Below are 20,263 nucleotides of genomic sequence, written 5' to 3'. Positions count from 1 at the left end.
TGCCAGAATGTCCTATGTAAGAGTCAGACAGAACATTCTTTGACCAACACCAGATGCTTCTTTAAAAAAATAATTAAATAAAATAAACACAAACCGGTAACAAAAGAGTCTCCCACACTCCAGCATTCTGTCACACCCATGCAGACACTGATGGGAACTTATCTATAACCAAGGTCATCAGAAAAGGTAACCAATGACCTGCCTGTAACTACTTTAAAGATTAATCTACTTGTCAATTAAACATGACTTAATGATCAGAATGGGTCAAACAAATTATGAGAGAACGTATCATCAATTTTTTTTGTCGAAATAACTTATTCAGGAATGCTAAGAGCTAACTAAATACATCTAAAAACATACAAAAGTTATTCTCAGATTTGCCTCTATTGTTCCACAAGCCCCCACTTCCCTATACTCAAAGCTGTAAACCACAGAAATTCTTAAGAGAAAATCTGTTTCATTTAGGAACAGGATGTGCTCATCTCAATGCTGAAATGAAATAGTCTCAGCTGGATGGAGGAGGGTACCTTAGGTGTGTTATTTGTGTTGCAGCTGCTCCATAGACATCACCACGATTCCACAAATAAGTATCAATTTGCTTATGCCCCATTGTTCCCAATTTGTGAAAGAGGAGTCTCCCACTGCCCAAGAGAAAAGAAAAAAGGGAAAAAACAAAAAACGGGGAAGGGAAGAGAACAGGATAGAAAAAGAAACAGAAGAAGAGTCTGAGTTGCTTATCAGTGGTGTTAGTGGAGAGGGTGAATGTTTTCTTTAAAATATTAGGGCTCCCATCTCTCCCCAGTATGGACTGTGCATCTGACACAAATGAGCTTTTCTCCCCCAGGACTCAAAAGCAATGAATTATTAGTTAGGGCTCACAGGTGATGTTAACTTTATCGACACAAATTTCTACTCACTAAGAACTTTTACGTAATATAGATGAAGCAGTCTGCTCTTAAATTGACTGCAAACAATCAATTCCAATTTATAATTGTTGCATAGCATTTATAAAATGTCTCTGGATTAGCTACAGCATGTGATGAACCAGAAAAACGCAGGATGACGGCTGATGGAAGCAGAGGGTGAAGCAGAGGGGTGAGCAGGGCTGGTGTGGAGGGAGCGTCAGTTCTCTGCTAACCAACTACACACTAAAGTGCACATCCCTGACTACATCCTTCCAATACCAACCCCACGTGCTGCTTCAACATTCGTGCAGGAAGCTGGGGAACTCATCTGCCCCTGAGAAAAAGGACAATTGGCCTCGAAAACTGGTGTTTGTCAAAGAATGTTCTAGATCTCAACTTGGCAATCTTTTGGAAAGCTAGCTTAAAAATACATAATCAGAATCTTACCACAGTTTCTAAATAAAAACTAGAGATTCAGGACAGAGAATCAGGAACCCTAGCCTAGAGGAAACTTACAACATACTTATGCATGTTTCTACTGTAGGAGATAAATAAGCACCACTGGGTGTTGGTAGCACACGCCTTTAATCCCAGCATTTGGGAGGCAGGGGCAGGCGGATCTCTGTGAGTCTGGTCTGCAAGAGCTAGTTCCAGGACAGGCTCCAAAGCTACAGAAAAGCCTTGTCTCGAAAAAAACCAAAAAATTAAATAAATAAAAATAAAAACAAACAAACAAAAAAACAACCCCACCCCAACCCACTATGACATTTTACAGAGCTGGCTGGGCAGAACTGAACTAATAATGGTTTGTAAAATAAGCTCTACTTTAGACCAAAGATGATGTAATATATCTAAACCTAGCCAAGAATCCTCAGTATTTCATTTATGCCTGGCATTTAAATTTGCCTTGGTATATTGCTGAACTTGTATTCTTAAACATGTTTCTCAAAATGGTTACATGTTTTATTCACTTAGGAAATGGAAACAGCATATATAAGATAATGTGGGAACATGTATGTGAATGAGGAAGAAAGGAATGACAGAAATAAAGAATTAGAAGACTACAAGGGAAGTGGCACTCACTATGACAAAAATCCCCAAATTCATTTAAATTTGCAAAAATGGAGCAGACTGCAGCCTCTCAGAATTAACACAGAAATGTAACACGTGGAAATGAACAATTCTGGAATGGAAAATTCCCAAGGAATACAAGTAGCCAAGTTACAAGCCCAAAACTGAAACCCTACACCCTGGGACTGACTGGTCCCCAGGTCAGCCTGACCTGCATACTCACGCATCTATAGTTGGGATTGCGTATTTCCCGGTGTTCGTAAGCATTGCACCTTTCATGTTAGGGTCTTTCACTTCCATCATAAAACTTCGAGGAATTCCAGTACTCTTTTTGATTCTAGGGCCAGACTCAAAGTTCTTATCCTGGTTGGAAGGGAGAGAAAAACAGAATAGCCTTCTTTAGTAATGCCTTGCAAACCTCCTGCAACACTCATCACTGACTACTTACTACTTGTGATACTTTCCACACAGGAACTCATTTAATTCCCAGAATCAGCTATGTGAACTATGGACTAATTAATTACCACTTCAGAGAAAACCAGACTTAGAAACAAGCAACATGCTCTATCCAACAAGACAGCCAAGACTTGGGCCTGACAACCTACACTCCAAAAGCTGTGCTCATTTGCCATTTTAATGGAGATTTTAAAATCTCCATGGTAAACCATGGCAAATACGGCTAAGAAATAATTCTAAGAAAAACTAGATGTATCAGTTTCTACATGAACTTACCCCGTTTGTTGGGCAATTCTTAATATAATGACCAGGTTTACCACAACGGAAACAGGTATAAGATGGAGGTGGTGGGCCTAGAGGTTTCTTCATGTAACTGAAAAGGAAAAAGAATCAATATGTAAACCGAAACTTAAGAAAAACAATGTTTCTAATTGTGGGGGCAAACACACCCCAAAATTTGTATTAGCATAAAAATACTAATGAACTTACTTGATTGGGTCGTATTCATGGCCAGACTGCGACATCATTGCTTTAATTTTATCTTCCTCAGAAGCATTGGCTTCAGCCAGATTGGCAGTCTGTTTAACAGGTAATTATTTGACACACACATTAGAAACACATTAAGACCACACAGCAAAGACAACACACTCATCCTACACAGAGCAACATCTAAATGAGCTGTGCTTTAATACACATATAATTGGAGAAGCACTGGGAATTCTTACAGTACTCTATGTCTAGGAGAGCTTGGGAGGCTGAGGAAGTCCTTCTGGGAGCACTCAGACCTTAGACCTTGTCTGTACCTTACATAAGAATCTACATGCATGATTGTTCAAGGAACTTAAGGCCAGGTGATATGAAATTAAAAGAGAAACACTGATTTTGTCAAATCTTTAAAACATTCCAAGTGTCCCAGCACTGAGATTACTATTTACATTTAGAACTTGGAAGGCAGGGGTGGGGTAAATGGTAGCATTACTACACACGCTGTTTGTTTGCCTAGTGGTGTCAGTTTTTAGTTAGTTCAAAGGTATGCTTTTAAAGTTTAAACCCCAGATAAATTTTATGAACTTAGTAACCTAACAGTCTAGATATAAACAGGGTCTAAGGGAGTGATTTTCTAATAACCTGGACCTCGCACCTCTAATATCACGCACATCAGTCACTCACTGAGTTTCCTTTTTACATTCATCCACAAAACAAGCAACCAGTTTTAACATTTTATTGTAATTTTATATACAAAAAATGCTTAACATTAACAGAGCTTAGAACAGTAACATTTACAGAAAACTGATTACAGATGTTTAAGAACTAATTTGTTTGAACCCAAATATTATATTTTACAAATAGATTTTGTTTAAAAAAAATCCCCAGACTTCCAAAACTTCCCAAATCTTCCCAGCAAGTCACAATGGTAGAAACAGACCAGAACTCAAATTTGGTCCTTACAGTGCATAAGAATAAACAGTATATACTATAAGCTGCCAAAGATGTGAACTCTATGCTAAACCACTTTGCATTAGAAAATTATAAAATAGGATGGTTCATCCACTTTGCTTAGGATCATTAATTTTAGTGTTCTGTTTTCTTAAGACTAGAGCTTAAGTAGCAACTAATTTGTTAACAGGACATCTTTTAAGGATACATCTAGGAAATGGACACACCCACAACAAAGCCACGGACAAAATAGGGACAGCACTAAGGATAAGCCTACTCATTTTCATTTCTATTGGCTGTTAAATTAGACTTTACATTTCTGATAGTAGCAAAAAAGACTTTTGGGAAGCTGGACATCTTCCTTCTGAGCCCTGAAGTCTACCTGCTCTGTTCTAAAGACACAATCTGCAATCTAAAATACTGTGTTAAAAAAAATCCATCACTAGTGCTTTCCCAAACAGAAGATACACATTTTTGAGAATAAAAGCAAGCAACCTTGTCAAACAACATGGTATACACAGTAATTTCAAGGTAACAATTTGGCCCTCTGCCAAAAACATACACACACTCATATTCCTGCAAACAGCTTTATAAGTATACACTTAACACAATTCATGTAGTCTGTGTTCAAACAAATTAGGTTGTTTAAAATTTTTCGAATTCAGACAGACTACAAGTCTAAAGCATAAGGAAACAACTGTATCACATTTAAAATATTGACCTTGGTGGGATCAATTCAAAATTTCAAAAATTAACCACACATCGTCCATGTAAAGGAAATCTTCTGTTTTGGCTATTTTAAAGAAGTCCACATAATTCACAGCCAAAACCAGGGAATTCCTCCAGAATTGTGTTAGTTCCCAGTGTCTAATTAAACAGAATTGTGTAAGGGGGAAAAACGGTTAAGTGTAGCTTCCTGTGTTTCTTCAGTCTTGAAGACGAACATTATGCAGGGGCGCTGACCAAGTTACTCCCCTATCTTCTCACAACAGCAACTACTCTTTACAGGGCAGTCACTGCATGTACGATGCATCCACAAAACATATCCTCCCCCACCCACCTTAAAACAGTACTGTGTCACATTTTAAAAATGTTAGACTTATATTGTCAAGAATATATATATATATATATATATACCTTTGTAAGCTGGGCCAGAGAAATAGATGCAGAAGAGTCATCAATCTGTTCACAAAAAATTAAACACACATTCAAGTTCCACACTGAAAACATCTGAAAGTGATTATTTAGCCCCTAAAGTCACTTAATGTTAAATATTGGGCATTTTCTTACTTTTCTAAAGTAATATTTTTTTGAAGCCTGAAAATATGCTCAAGCTATTTTGTGTATACTTCATACCCAGTTAAAAAGGCTACATGATGTATGGGAGGCCTTACTGCTGTGAAAAATGAGAGGGTAGAAAATTCCTCTACTGAAGAGCGGTGACTTAGTACTACACTGTGAGTCCCATGTTTCTCAATGGTCTCTAAATATGATAATGCTCACAACGATGCACACTGGAAGTAAGAATTAAAAAACAATTTCTCCTAACACCATTAAATAACAAGCAGCTCTTTAGGCCTCAGATAACTGTTGTAAATAAACTTAACAGCTCCCAGGCAATTCCTATTGTTTTCCTTTTTAAACATCAACTTCTCAGTCTATTTTCCCATCCAAAGAATATAGCTCCACTTGTCAAGAAGCCACAGGTTTCCTTATAAGGCAGACTGCTAAGCAATGTCACCCCAAAACCAAAAATAAAAAAGTAAATTTAAAAAAAGGGAAAGCAAAAAAAAAAAAAAAAAAAAAAAAAATCAGAAAAGGTAACCTGGGAAAGAGTCAAAGAGCTGTCGAACACAGTGACGGATCTTACTATTTGGAGAAAAGTCAATTTAACCAAACAGGGCAAGGATATGTTAAGGCCAAAAAAGGGCTTTTAAAAACATATTATATAATGTTAACCTTTTTAAAGCTTTTTCACTTGATCCCATTAAATGATTTAGTTTTTAAAAAGATGCTTATCTGCATGTATACAAAGGCATTTTTAGTAACCAGCTTCTCAACAAGATTTCTCTAAAGCTCCTTAGATCCCTATTCATCATTACAGTGTTTTGTATCATACTGGTCAGAATTCTTTGGAATGGAAGGCCTTCAAGTAGGCTACGTGGCAAAGAAAATGTTTTCAAATATCCTTCTAAAACTTTTGAAGATAAAAAGTGAAATGCAACAAGTTTTAAATGAAGTTGCCAATATCCACTACAGAAAAAATTCAATAAATACAAGAATTACATTTGCTAAATTTAAGACACATCTTACTAGCCATGGTGGTACCTGCATATGATGCTGAAGCAGGAGGACCACAGGTTTGAGAGCCGGGCTAGACAGTGGGTTTGAGGTCAGCATGACCTCTGTAGCAAGACTGTTTCATAAAAATAAACCTTACAAATATCTTAGGTTTAGTCTGATGGGTACAATTACGGGAATGTTTAGTTAGACAAATGAATGATTATTTGTTTCACCATAAGGACAGCAGAGTTCATTGTGTGCTAAGCCCACATTTCTAATGTGTAACCACTAATGTGTAAGACAGACCTTTCCTGCTTAGCTCCTTAAGAATTTTTTAAGGACTAATCGAAAGAAGCAGAAAAAAGAAATTAGGAAAAAATATAAATATCTTATCCAGAAGGAAGTCTAACCCATTCAGGTTTATTTTTAAAAGAGCTACATTTTAAATCACCAGGAAATACTGTAACATAGGGGACAAAGGCCTGACTAAACAGTTGCTAAGCCAATCAAATCCACCCTGTAACTAACGTTGTCACTTTGTTTGCTTTCCTCCACTTCTTTTATCATGGACTTGAGTTTAGTGGTTTCCCACAAATTACACTGTAAGTACAGTTTTCCCCACCAAATAATCTCTATTATCTAAAGACTTTACAAATTTACCAAAAATTTAGAAAAGTATCCAATTTTACATACAGCAGGTATTCAGAGACAAGTAAAAAAATATTAAGAAAAAATGGATAAAAAACGATTAGGAATCTATATTTCCGAAACCATCATAAAAAGTTAACTTCTCAGTAAAATACTGTAAAACCTGCCATATTTAAAAATGATGTGTACTACAGATATCACTAAGATTAGCCCTCCTCTCCATTTTCTTCTGCAAGCACCTGAAATCTTTTTAGGCCAATTACATTTGAATGAAACTAAAAGAACCGTACAATGCAATCCCAATGTTAGCAAGAGCTTTGCAGTACCAGTCCAACATGGAAGGATGACTAAAAGCTTAGGGGAATAAACAGTCATCTTTACTCAGACTTGGCTTAAATTACCAAAAATGCACTGGTATATGGTGGTTCACACTTGTTTACCAGCACTTGAGAGGCTGAGAGGATGGAGGACCGCCATGAGTTCAAAGCTGGCCTGGGCTAAAGAGCAAGTACCAGACCAGGTAGAGTTGTTACACAGCAGGACCTTGATGTCTTCAAAAACAAAAAGCAAAAAACAAAAAAACAAAAAAACAAACAAAAAAAAAAATTCCAAAAGCCAAGCTGGGCAAGATGGTCTAAGACGGCAATCCAGCACATGGGAGGTGAGGCAAAACATAAGCATTCAGGGGCAGTCTCCCATACAGAGGTAGTCTCAGCTATGAGATCCCCATCTCAAAATACAAAACCAAAATGTATATAGACATACTTTTCATAATCAGAATTTTAAAATTTTGCCCAGGGTCTCTATTTTGCTTGTTAATGTGTATAGCTAAACCATCCATTCCTAAGTTATGAATATTAATTAATTAGTCAATAAAAATGTTTATGTGATCCTATATGTCAACAAAACATCCAAGCAAATAAAAGATAGAGACAACAGATTATGTTATGTCTCCATCTCACTTAATTCTACCTAAAAATTAAGACTGTTTAAAGCACTAAAAAGAAGAGAAATCTGAATAAGCTTACAATAAATTTCTTATAGATGTAATACAGACATGCCAGGGAACACACAAGGCTAAAAGAATGTTAACTTTATTTATGAACATGTGATTTGTGTTTATACACATGCTAATAAACAAAAAGGAAATTATTGTCTTCAAGAAATAAAACTTCATCTGAATTAATTTTAAATACTATATAAAAATAGTTTGTACAAATGTGTTACATTTACTACTACAGTCACCAGGACAGTTTTTCTAATTTGTGCTAGCATTTGGATACATAAAAATCAGTTTTAAACCAATCACCAGCAAAACAGAAACTCGGACAGTTTTACAGCATTATGCTTTAAAAAACAAAAACCCAAAAACAAAAAAACCCAAAAACAAATATCCCCACACCCAAAAAACAACCCATATATCCAAATGTGGGGGAAAATCCCCTAAACACTGACTTTTTAATCTTTGAATAACTGTATTTAGACAGGAACTAAAGGCCATACACTTTAAAGAACAAGTTCAAAGTTGATATATTCTACTTATCATGTTTAAGATCCAAAGTTAGTGAAATGCCTCATACACAAATATCGGCAGGAAGTATTTAAAAAAGAATAAAATGAAACAGCAAGCAACACCCCTGATTTCTAAATGAAAATTTCAAATACTGTGTTTTTGTGTACAAGTTTTCAGCCTGAGCAGTAAAATGTTTAGAGAACCATCAAGTTACAGAACCCAGTTAAGACAGCCCTGTGTTCTGAGGCACCGGCCCACAATTTACAAGTGATGCTTTTATTTTTAAGCTCAAAACCAAAAGTGTCACACTACAGGTTAGTTACACTGTAGTCATAAAAAGATGTTATCCCAGTTACCGGGATTTGCTTTTGGTAAGATACAGCTTCTGATACTATGTAACTAATGCAGCAGTTTAGCATTTTATGAGAGGGAAACATTCCAATTAGAATAAACTAGCTTGTTACGAACTGCATAAAACCATTAAAATCATTGGCATGTTTCTGCACTCTGGGTGGTGGAGATTAAATTTCAGTCTGTACTGTATGGTACAAAAGTACACAAAGAACAGGAGCTCACAGGTGCCAAATAAAGCAACACTGACTAATCAAGCTGCACCCGAAGCTTCTCAAAAGCTCTTTTCTGGATGTGTTTGAACTTGGAGAAAGGACCGATCAATAATGTAAGTTCTGCATGTTGCTAATCCATTTTGAAAGCCATCAATCAGGCAGGAAAAAAGCCCTAGTAAACTAAGTGAAACAACGTGAAAATGGCAAAATATACACTCCAAACAATTTTTTTTTATTGCAAGAAACAAAAAGCACAAAACAGCCTGTACATACATACAAAATACTAACTAATAGACAGACAGATGTAGAACATGTTGTCATGTTCTTCAGTGTTAAACCTACACCATCTAAAAAGAATCATACATTACTGTACACCACAGTGTCATACAGGGAGAATGCTATCATATTTAATATGAAACAGTTTAAAAGGGCACCAATTAGCCATTTCTACAGAGTAACTACAAATTATGCCACATATATCCATATTCAACTGAACTGTCATCAAAATACAATTTATTTACAGTGTGTGCTATGGTCAGTTGGGTATTCTAAATGCTTTACTTCACTGAAAACATTATAAAGGTAAAAACAATTGTGTAGAAAAAGGGTGATTGTGTTTTTACATACTGCTTTTGTAGTTCCCATCACTGGTTCAGTTCGACTTCTAAAAAATAAAATAGAAACAGAAACTAACATTAGCTATTTATGAATTTCATGTACATGTTTGTATGTGTATATTTTTTTAGACACATTTAGCCTAGACCAGCCTTGAACTCACTATACAGTCAAGGCCAATCCTCTTGATCTTCCTCCCTATGTGCTAGAATAATAGTCTGCATCACCATGCATAACTAACAATATTAATACATATCTCTAATTTTAGGTTTTTAAGAATACAATTTTCTTTTGATACAAAGCTTTAATATAACCAATTTCTAATACAATGAGCAAGTAATTGGTAACTATTTGACACTACTAAATAGTTTAAGATACATTCCTAGTTTCTAAAACAATTCCATATTGAGGCATTCTAAAAGAGACATTATTTATATCATTTCTAAAAAGGTACTGCATTTATAAACTCAGTGGTTTACTTTACAATGGACTGAGTAAGTATTTCCTCCTTTTTTGGTAAATCTAGATATAAATTTTTACATATCCAATTTCTTTTTTTTTTTTTTTAAAGATTTATTTATTTATTATGTATACAACATTCCTTCCCTGTATGCTTGCATGCCAGAAGAGGGCACCAGATCTTATTATAGATGGTTGTGAGCCACCATGTGGTTGCTGGGAACTGAACTCAGGACCTCTGGAAGAGCAGTCAGTGCTCTTAACCTCTGAGCCATCTCTCCAGGCCCTACATATCCAATTTCTTGAGCAGAACAGCGCCAGTAACATTTTTGACGGACTGCTCTATCTGCTGTGCTCAAAAACTAGCTTTCAAATCCAGATAAAACAGGCTGATGATTATAATTTTAAAAATATTTTAAAGCCAAGCAGTGGTGGCACATGCCTTTAATCCCAGCACTCAGGAGACAGAGGCAAGCAGATCTCTGTGAGTTCAAGGCCAGCCTAGACATAGTGAGTTTCAGGACAGTAAGGGCTGTATAGACAGCTTGTTTCAAATTCCAAATAAATCAAAATAATAACCAATTTATTGAACAAAATTTAGTCTCTGGAAGACACAACATAATCTGAAATATTTTAAAATTTATTTTATACTTGTGTATAATTGGACAAATTGTTGTTAAAACATAAACCCCAAATTTCTCTCGTCTAGATAGACTGAAGGGGGACCAGAACTGAAGTGCTAAGAATAGGCTTTTAAATGTCTAAAGTTTACTGTAGAGAAAATACTAGGAAAGCACTTAAGAGGAATTTTTAAATTCATGTGATTTCTGAACTACTGACAATAATAACTTGAACTTTCTAACATTTGCTCAAACTGAGTATTTTGAGGCAAACATACATAGAAATCTTACATACATATAATAAGCAATTTTGTATGAAGCAAACTTAACATGTCCATGAACTTCAAATATCCTTTTCTCAAGTTTCTGAATATCAAGAAAAAATCTAGAGATGAAATATTTGATACTTGTTTCATTTATTACTTTGTGTGTGTGTGTGTGTGTGTGTGTGTGTGTTTCTGAGACAGTCTCTATTATAAAGCCCTGATATATACCAGATTAGCCTATGTAGATCTACTCGCTTTTGCTTCCTGAGTGCTGGGATTAAGGCATATGCTACCACACCCTACTTTATACAAGTCTTTAAAAAGCAAACAGTAATGTAATTTCATGCTAAAACAAAAAATAATTCTACTCATGTATTACAGTTCTGCTGTCGATATAAAACTTCTCAGATAACCATGCCCAGTGAAGACCTGTAATTTCAACTCTCAGGAGGCTGAGGCAGCAAGGTATCAAGTTCAAGGCCACTGGGTCTATGGAGTAGGTTCCACCACCAGCCCAAACTTAATAGAATTCTGTCTTGAAATACTAAAATAAGGAAAAGGTCTACGGATGTAGATCAGTGGTAGAGTGTTTGCCTAACATGAGCAAAGGACTAGGTTTAATCCTCAGCATTGCATAAATACTAAAGAAAAATTGTTAGGAATATAGTTTTGTCTTTTTTTTAATAAACAGAGGCTCTAAACTATTCTCAAGGATTGCCATAATTTTAATAACAGATATTCATCCTATGCCAAGAACTATTTAATTCCTAATACACCCTACAAGCTGGAGGGACAACAGTTATCACCAGGTATTTATAGGGGACTGGATATAGGATTTGCACTCCCACCCACTGTGGGTACCAAAAAGATGCTCAAATCATTTACAGAAAACAGCATGCACTTTTATATAAACTGTGCAATATTCTATACCTTAAATCATCTCCAGACTTAAGAAAATGTGATATATAAGCAATTATGACTCTACTGCTCTGCACTTACTGTAGACACAGCGTAGCATGATGAACAAAAATCCAGAGACAGATATTGGGGTTTAACCTAAAGTTCAGGAAAGCAAAACAGCCAGCTACTGGCTCTTACCTCTACCTCAGTCCAAAATGGCAATCCTGCCTCCAGGAATCTCAGAATGAGACTTTGTGAGAGCTGCCCACCACCTAGTCTTATATTTCTCTCTAGGGCTGGGATTAAAGGTGTGCACCACAACCGCCTGGTTTCTATGGCGACTAGTGTAACTACTGGGAATAAAGGTGTGTATCACCATCGCCTGGGTCTGTAAGGCTGACCAGTGTGGTTCTTTTACTCTCTGATCTTTAGATAAGCTTTATTTATTAAAATACAAATGAAATATCAGACTTCCCCTTTTTGTCTAAAATAAAAGGCTGTAACTAATATATAAGAAAAACTATATACAATAAGTACAATGACTATCTACAATAAATACAGGCAATAAATACATCAATAAGGTCTAGTCCATTTGCATTTGACAAATACAGAGAAAATACTCTGTATTCTGTATCTATCCTAAAATAATAAAGCTTGCTTGAAATCAGAGAGTAAAATAGCCAAACTGGTCAACCTTACAGATGAGGCAGTGGTAAAACACACCATTATCCCATTAGGCACACTAGTTTGCCATAAAAACTGGGTGTAGTGGTACACACCTTTAATCCCAGTACTAGAGAGGAAGTTAAGATGGGAGGAGATAGCTCCCAGACAGTCTCATTCTAAGGATTTCTGGAGGCAGGATCTCCATTTCAGACTCAGGTAGAGATAAGAGCCAGTGGCTGGCTATTTTGCTTTTTTGATCTTCAGGCAAGCTTTAATAAAATACAAATGAAATATCACAACACAGAATAGGTGGATAAAAGTTCTGACAACTGTGCCAGTTATACTTATAACCCTGCTGTAGAGAAATCCTAAAACAGACAATTTATAAAATGAGATGAAATCAAATGAGCCTGATTCATAATGGCCTTTGAACTAAAGACTCGTAGTGATAAAAAGCTTATGTTGGCATTACTTAATATTCATGATGCTGCCAGGGGTAAAATTTTAAAAAAAGGTAACTAAAAACTCCTATTACAGTTGTCATAATTAGCATGATAAAATTTTAGTGTTAAATATTTTGAAACCTTTTTTAAAAAGTCTACTTTGGTAAATGCATAAGCTTTTATAAATACTCACATAACATATGTCTTGCTTGTGGACTTAACACCTCCAATAGGAATCCTTCTGACAATTACAGATGAGTTTTTAGGAATTAGCGCATTATCATCAGTGTATTCTGTAAACAAAGAGTCAAATTTCTGTTTAGGGATTGACTAAGTACTCAGGAATGAGAAAACTTCAAAAATCAGCTTTATGGGAAGTGAGCTTGCAGTACAAGAACACCAAAATTCATGTTCTTTGCATTTAGGTTACTAGTATTGTAAGAAGAAATATCCCAGTCCTCTGTGGGTTCCTTCAAAGGATACAATATAGTTAGCTATGTTCTTGGCTCTAGGACCTCCTCTACTTTCTGAAACTCACAGTCTCATAAGACTATGCTGCTTCCCAGCTCATTTAACCAAGAAATGCTCAACAAGGAAACAATGGGGTTATTTGAAATGAGTGTACCTTCCTAGTCCCTAAGCATGAGCTAAGTATGATCCCTGTTCTTATGCAGCATATTACTAGAAAACACAGGTTATACATGAAATTATGATCTGTTGTTTTTTAAAATAAAAGAATGGAGAATGAGCATTATTTTGGAGAGAATATTGTTTTAAACAAAGCCTCTTGGAAGAACTGTATTTGTAAATGAAAAGCCAGCCAGCCAGCCAGCCAGACCAAAAAAACCTAAATGAATAGTATTTACTCAGGGGGGAACAATGTGAGGGAAACAAACAACACAAAGATGACTGTAGCGCTCAAGAAAATTAGAGACTTACATAAAATAAGGTGGGAAAGTATAAACCATATGCTGATTTATACTTTGTTTGTATGTACAGCAAAAAAATTACTAATGTATTTTATATGAGGTGATGACAATTTACGTCATAAAAAGACTTGCTCTGGAATCTGCAAGGGAGATGAACTAAACAGAAACAGGGTTAGTCATAAAGAAGCCTGCTTCAGACTCTGGTGACAGCCAGCATTAGATAGTCAAAATTATATGGAGGCTTGCTCATGGACTGAATTTTGTAAAAATGGAGAAAGAAGAACCAGGCATGAATTCCTAGGCTCCTAGTTTTAGCAAACGGATGTCACTTTTTAAGAAGATTGAGGAGAAATGAGTAACATTTTTCTACTCTATAATTATAATAGTTCTGTAAGAATGAAATTAAGTGGGCCTTAAGTGTAGTAAAAATTGTTAAGGAAAGAATGAGTAAAATTATCAGGGAAAAAAACAACACAACCTTATAGATGCAAAACTCTCCATCAATCTCACAAAAGAAAACCAGGGCTCACTTTTCTTTTTTCTTTTTTTTTTTTGTTTTTGAGACAGGGTTTCTAGGTCAAACAGTCCTAGCTATCCTGAAAATTGCTTTGTAATCAGGCTGGCATCGAACTCGGAGATTCCCTGTCTCTGCCTCCTGAGTACCAAGATTAAAAGTGTGCGCCACCACTGCTGGGCCAGGGTTCACTCTTAATGCTACTTGCCTCATCACTTAGCATACCTAATACCAAGTGGCTAGCCGTATTTCATGCTTTTAATGTGTATCACTTTATTTTTGGTCATCAAGAATTTAGTATTCCTTTTCTACAGCAAGTCATCCAACCAAGAGTTTAGTTTTTTTTCTTTTTTTTTTTTTTTTTTTTTTTTTTTGGTTTTTCGAGACAGGGTTTCTCTGTGGCTTTGGAGCCTGTCCTGGAACTAGCTCTTGTAGACCAGGCTGGTCTCGAACTCACAGAGATCCGCCTGCCTCTGCCTCCCGAGTGCTGGGATTAAAGGCGTGCGCCACCACCGCCCGGCTCCAAGAGTTTAGTTTGTTTTTAGTTGTTGACTATGTCTCACAGGCATCCAATCAGGAATGATGCAATTTCCTAAACGTAGGCGTGTAAGCCTACCATTATCTTCAACAGTCCCAATTACAAGCAACAAGAATAAGAAAAATCAGAAGCAGGAAATTGGGAGATTTTTAATAAGTTTAACAATTCTAGAATCCAAGCTGGGCAGTGGTGGCGCAAGCCTTATAATCCTAGCATGCGGGAGGCAGAGACAGGTGGATCTGAGTTTGAAACCAGCCTGATCTACAAGAGCTAGTTCCAGGACAGGCACAAAAGCTACAGAGAAACCCTGTCTCAAAACAAACAAACAAACCAATTCTAAAACCCAAACTTAAGTGTCAAGGGTTTGGCTGTTTTTTAAATGTATGCACAAAACCTTTCAAAAACAACTTAATAAGGTGGGATAGCAACAAGCCTACAATTCTAGCACTCAAGAGGCTGAGGTAGGATTGTCACTGAGTTCAAGGCTAATCTTACAGTAAGATCTGGTTAAATAAACAAAGACAACCTAATCTGATCAACACGTGCTATATTATACTACTAAAGTCAGGTGCTCCAATACCCTCAAATTCAGGGTTCTAGCTGTACAGTTAAAGAATTTGTGTTTATGTCAGTTACCCACAAATCCCTAACAAGTAGTTCCTTTAGACTTAAAAGGCTCAGAGGATGGAGATTTAGCTCAGTGGCAGAGAGAACATTTGCCTCAGCAGTGTAAATTTTATCTAAAAAAAGTAAAGTTATGGATAGAATGAAAGACAAGATGAATGTGAAGAATGGATAGCTAGAATAAAGATAAAAAACAGCTGGGCAGTGGTTCGAGGCCAGCCCGGTCCACACTGCGAGTTCCAGGACAGTCTCCAAAGCTAGAGAATCCATGTCTCGAAAAACCAAGAAACAAAACAAAACAAAAAACCCCAAACAAGCAAACAAACAAGAAACCCATATTCATCTTCCAAATCAACCAAGTTGATCCAGTATGAAGGTTACTAGGTAAATGGGAGGATCAGTATAAAAAAACCTACAAAAACAAAGTTTTCACTAAAGATCATTTGGAATTCACTGTAAAATAACAGTCTAGAAACAAGCAGAATTAAGTTCAAAACAGAAGTCTGACACAAGCATTTTAATTTTACCAAAGGTTTATGGTCCTCGGTGACTGGCAGATTTTTAGAACTAAAGGAATGTTTTACAGAAACACTGAAGATCAGTAATTTAAATTTACTAAAAAATCATTCGCTTGCACTTTTCTTCTAGGGTCTAGAATCTAGGCACTCTAAGAAACTAAGTATCGTAAACACTTATTTTGTTGTAAACTTTAATTTACTGGATGGTTCTAAAGCAAGTAGAATTCTCATTCAACTGTCTTGTAAAACTGGGTCCTTGTCTGATTAGCATGCTTGGTGCCTGTGGAGCCAGAGGCTGCAGATCTCAGAACTCAAGTTCTGAATTTTGAGTTCCCATGAGGGCATATGTGGGCTCTGGGAACAGAAGTGGGGTCCTCTGCAAGGACAACAGCATTCTCGACAGCTGAGCCCTTAAGTTTCCGTATCACTACCAACAACCGCCCCTAATCTGAGTGAGTGCATAAAGCAAAGAAAGCTCCCACAACTTTTTCTTAATCAACCTAACATCAACATTAAACTTTTTCCAGCTAAGAAGAAAACATTCTGTGGGCAAAGAACTTCCCTGCATTTCAGGTGATGGATTACCGGTCCTAAACTAGAAAAAAAATACAAAGTCACAAAAATGGTAATTTGTGAACAAGAATTTCTAGTTGCAACTTACTCCAGTCTAAAGGCAGCTTTAAACTGTTGGGTGGTAGCAAGCCTAGTTTCAATATTGTAATAAAAATAAAACCAGTATAATTTTAAGTGGCTAATATTCCCTAATTTCATCTTTCCTCTCATTCATAAATTTCTATAGCAATGTAGTGAAAAAGGCCATGTGTTTTGTAAAGTAGACTTCAACACGAAGAGCTGTTTTGGGTTGATTACTTAGCTGTTTATTACTATCAACAACCTTTCCTCTTCCAAAACAGAGAGAAATTACAGAAAAATACAATTACTTTAAGGAGGCAGACAATATTCTTTTGGCATTATAATTATGCATATGTCTGCATTACAAATGAAAAACTGGTTTTCTACATCAAGATTTGTCCTACCTACCAAACTACAGGCTAATGAGATAAGACCATACCCAAAACTACAACTAAAAAACCCATGCCACACCCTTTATCAAATTTAGCTTGGTGAAGCATGTCTTTGATTCCAGGACTCAAGGCAGAGGCAAAGGCAAGTTGATCTCTGTGAATCAGAGGCTAGCTTGATCTATGTAGCAAAGTTCAGGCCAATAAGGGCTACACAGATTATGTCACAAACAAAACAACCCCATTTAGAATACCGCCCCCCCCATCCTATTAGTAAATGTCAGAAGTCTGATCTACTAAAACCCACCCATCAGCATTACTATTCTGAGAAACAAACAAACAAAAAATCAAGTCAGAAAAAATACATCCACCATTCAAGTCCCAATATTACTGTTTTTGCAGGAGGTGGTGTATATCCCTTTAATTCCAGCATTAGGGAGGCAGAAGCAAAAAGATCTGACTTCAAGGTGGCCCACACCTTTGATCTCAGCAATAGGGAGGCAGAGTCAGGCAGATCTGAGTTGAGGCCTGCTTGGTAAACAGTCAGTTCCAGGTAAACAGACCAAGGCTGTTACACAGAAAAACCCTTCTCAAAAAGAAATAAAATAAAAACAAGTCCTAATATGGCTTTTAAAATGAACTCAAGGGTTCTAACTAGTGGCTTCCTTGTATTCTCACACAGTAGCACTGAACTACTTTTCAGAAACCTAGTTATATATATATGTAGCAACCCAGGGCCTTGCACTTTGAAGACTTCCAGAACTGCTAGGTTAATGTCATCAACTAAGGGTTACCTGCTGCTGGGTGTGGTCTAACACCTGCATTCCCCACACTTGGGAAGCTCAGGCAGGGGACTGTTGGAGTTGGAGGCTAGCCTGGGCTACACAATTCACCTTTGACTAAGTATCATTAATTCTGGAATTACACCACAGTGGTCACATTGGACATTTTATATTCCAAAACAACACTGATTAAATTCTCAAAATACCCCCTTTCCACAAGCAACCCCGTAAAAATAAAAGGGGAACATGCAATTTTCTGTTAACTTCAAATCGATGCTAGGTTAGCAAACAAGTTCTATCAACTGCTGCTTTAACAAATGGGAAACCTTTTGAGCACTCCTCTCCTCATGGGAAAAAAATAAGAGTTAGGGAACGCCACAAGGCAAAACCCCAACAGACTTGGATGACAACCCTTTCTCTTTTCAATCCCTCCCCAGTGTTAAAATTCAATAAATTAAAAAAGGGGGGGGGGCACATTTGAGAAGAACCAGATTAACACGTTTTTGGATTAGCCTACTAGAGATGACCCCAGCATTCGAAAGGCAAACAGGCCAGTTAAACTCCAAGGTCGGGTGCTGCAATCCTTGGCTATCAATGAAACTGTGTATTACAACGAATAGGAATGGAGGTAAGGCCTCTCTAACAAGCAACTTATAAAGCCCACCTTGACTCAATAAATACCTGCGGGTCATGTGCCTCTTACCTTCCTTCGTCTGCGCGTTGGTGATCTGAAGATCGCTATCGGCAGCTTTCAGCTTTTCTCTCCCCATAATCTGCTTCTTTAAGTCGCAGAGGGAGATATGAAGCCCATCAAAGGTGACGGTGTCGTAGTTGAGTTTAGAGGAAAATTTATAGTGCACACAGGACATTGTGGCAAAGGATTCCTAAGGTTCAGCGAGGAGACGTGGACACTCTCAATATATGTATATTTATAAACTTAAGAGCAAAATATATACACACACAAAACACTCAAAAGACAACGAAGGACCCTAAGGCCTCAAATTAAATACCCCCCAACCACAAGCGGGGGTTCGTGAGAACAATAATCCGGAACCCCCCGTACTCAGAATCGCTTCATGTGGGAGGAGCAGGACGGGAAAAGGGGCAATCGAGGATCCGCCAACCGGCACAATGTCACCCGGCTGGGTCCCCCTCGCTCATGCTAAGGGCCGGCAAGAGACAGGGCAGGCGGTGCAGTCAGTAGCGGTCAGTCCACACGTTAGAGTCCGAATGACCCCGCGGGGTCAGGGGTCCATAGCGGCCGCACCTCCCGGCTGGTCTCTCTCCGTGGATGGGGGTGACCCAGGCCCCGGGAGAAGGTTGCGAGGAGAGGGCCTAGGCCCGGAGTCCACGAGCGGCCTCTCGCCTCCTCCCGGCTTCCGGACGACCGGCGTCGGCGTCCCCAGGCCCAGGCCCCCACCGCACACACACCCTGGCGCCTGCTCCCCGGAGGCCACGAGCGGCCCGCGGCCTAGGCCGAGATCGCGCGATCGGCGGAGGAGAGGCCTTCCAGCGGCCGCCGGTTCGGCTCCGCCTCCCCCCCGCCGCCGCGCCGCCGCCTGACACAAAGCCGCTGCGGGGCCCAGCTAGGCCGCGAGGCCCTTCCTCACCACCCCGGGCCCCGGCCGGCGGCTTCGCTGGCCCCGGAGACACTGCCGAGGCTGCCCGACTCTTCCTCCTGCCGCTCCTCGCGCTGCTCCCGCTTCTGTCGCCTCTGAGCCCACGACCGCGTCGGGAAGCCCGGAAACGGTCGGGCGGCGGCTAGGGCTTCGCTGGATTGCCTCTTTTCTTTTTTTAGTCTGCCCCCCAGGCCGCTCTCGGGCCCGCACCCAGCGCCGGCGACACCTCCGCGCCAGGAACTATGGCGGCCGCGGACTGGCTTCGGGCGAGCGCCCCCACTCCGGGGTCTCTTAAGCAGGGACAGCACGGGCGGCGCACGCGAGGCGGAGCTTGGGCGTGCGCCGATAGGCGGGCCGGGGGCGGGGCCGTGGCGTCACAAAGCGCACCGGCCCGCCCACGTGACCTCGCGCTTTGTGACTCGGAGCGTGGAACCAGAAGCAGCGCGGAGAACGGGAGGAACTATTTGTGTCGGGAGGGAGGGGGAGGCGGACTGTCCTACTGGGCGGGCTTGGAAGGGGCGCTCACGCCGCTGCGGCTCGAACTGCTGCTGGCTGTACCGAGGGGTGAGCCCCTGACCGACCGTGATGGCTACTGTGCCTGCGCTAGCCAACTCCCCTCCCAACAGACTGCACGTCCTGAACTCCTGAAATGCGGCTGGGGAGAACATAGGCTATCATCCCCTCCCCACCACCAGCATCTTTTAGAGACGTGTCCGGCTCTTACCGTGTATCAGGCACCTCGGTGACGGGAGTTGTCTAGGTCTGAAGTTAGCCCCGGGGCTCTGATGTAACTCCTCTCTTCAAAGAGGCCGTAAAAGAATAGAGGATTTGCTGGGTCGTCGTGGATTAAATCCATGAATATATTTCCA

At 39.0% G+C, this 20,263-nt stretch overlaps 1 protein-coding gene across 2 annotated transcripts in view; it reads right to left on the bottom strand.

Annotated features, from left to right (window-relative positions):
* The window catches only part of Rbbp6 (RB binding protein 6, ubiquitin ligase), a 34,047-nt gene extending 14,353 nt beyond the window's left edge, over positions 1-19,694 (bottom strand). For both annotated transcript variants that reach the window (XM_038319129.1, XM_038319138.1), the window contains exons 1-7: positions 18,479-19,694; positions 13,042-13,141; positions 9,507-9,543; positions 5,007-5,051; positions 2,922-3,010; positions 2,709-2,805; positions 2,200-2,339 (exon numbers count right to left, since the gene is read on the bottom strand). In XM_038319129.1, the coding sequence (XP_038175057.1) occupies positions 2,200-2,339; positions 2,709-2,805; positions 2,922-3,010; positions 5,007-5,051; positions 9,507-9,543; positions 13,042-13,141; positions 18,479-18,644 (674 nt within the window). In that variant the 5' untranslated portion in view covers positions 18,645-19,694. The remainder of the gene's footprint in view (positions 1-2,199; positions 2,340-2,708; positions 2,806-2,921; positions 3,011-5,006; positions 5,052-9,506; positions 9,544-13,041; positions 13,142-18,478) is intronic.
* Positions 19,695-20,263: the final 569 nt, after the last annotated feature.

This window comes from Arvicola amphibius, chromosome 1 (assembly GCF_903992535.2).
Source record: "Arvicola amphibius chromosome 1, mArvAmp1.2, whole genome shotgun sequence".
NCBI classification, from domain to species: Eukaryota; Metazoa; Chordata; class Mammalia; order Rodentia; family Cricetidae; genus Arvicola; species Arvicola amphibius.
This window is presented reverse-complemented; position numbering and strand designations above follow the sequence as displayed.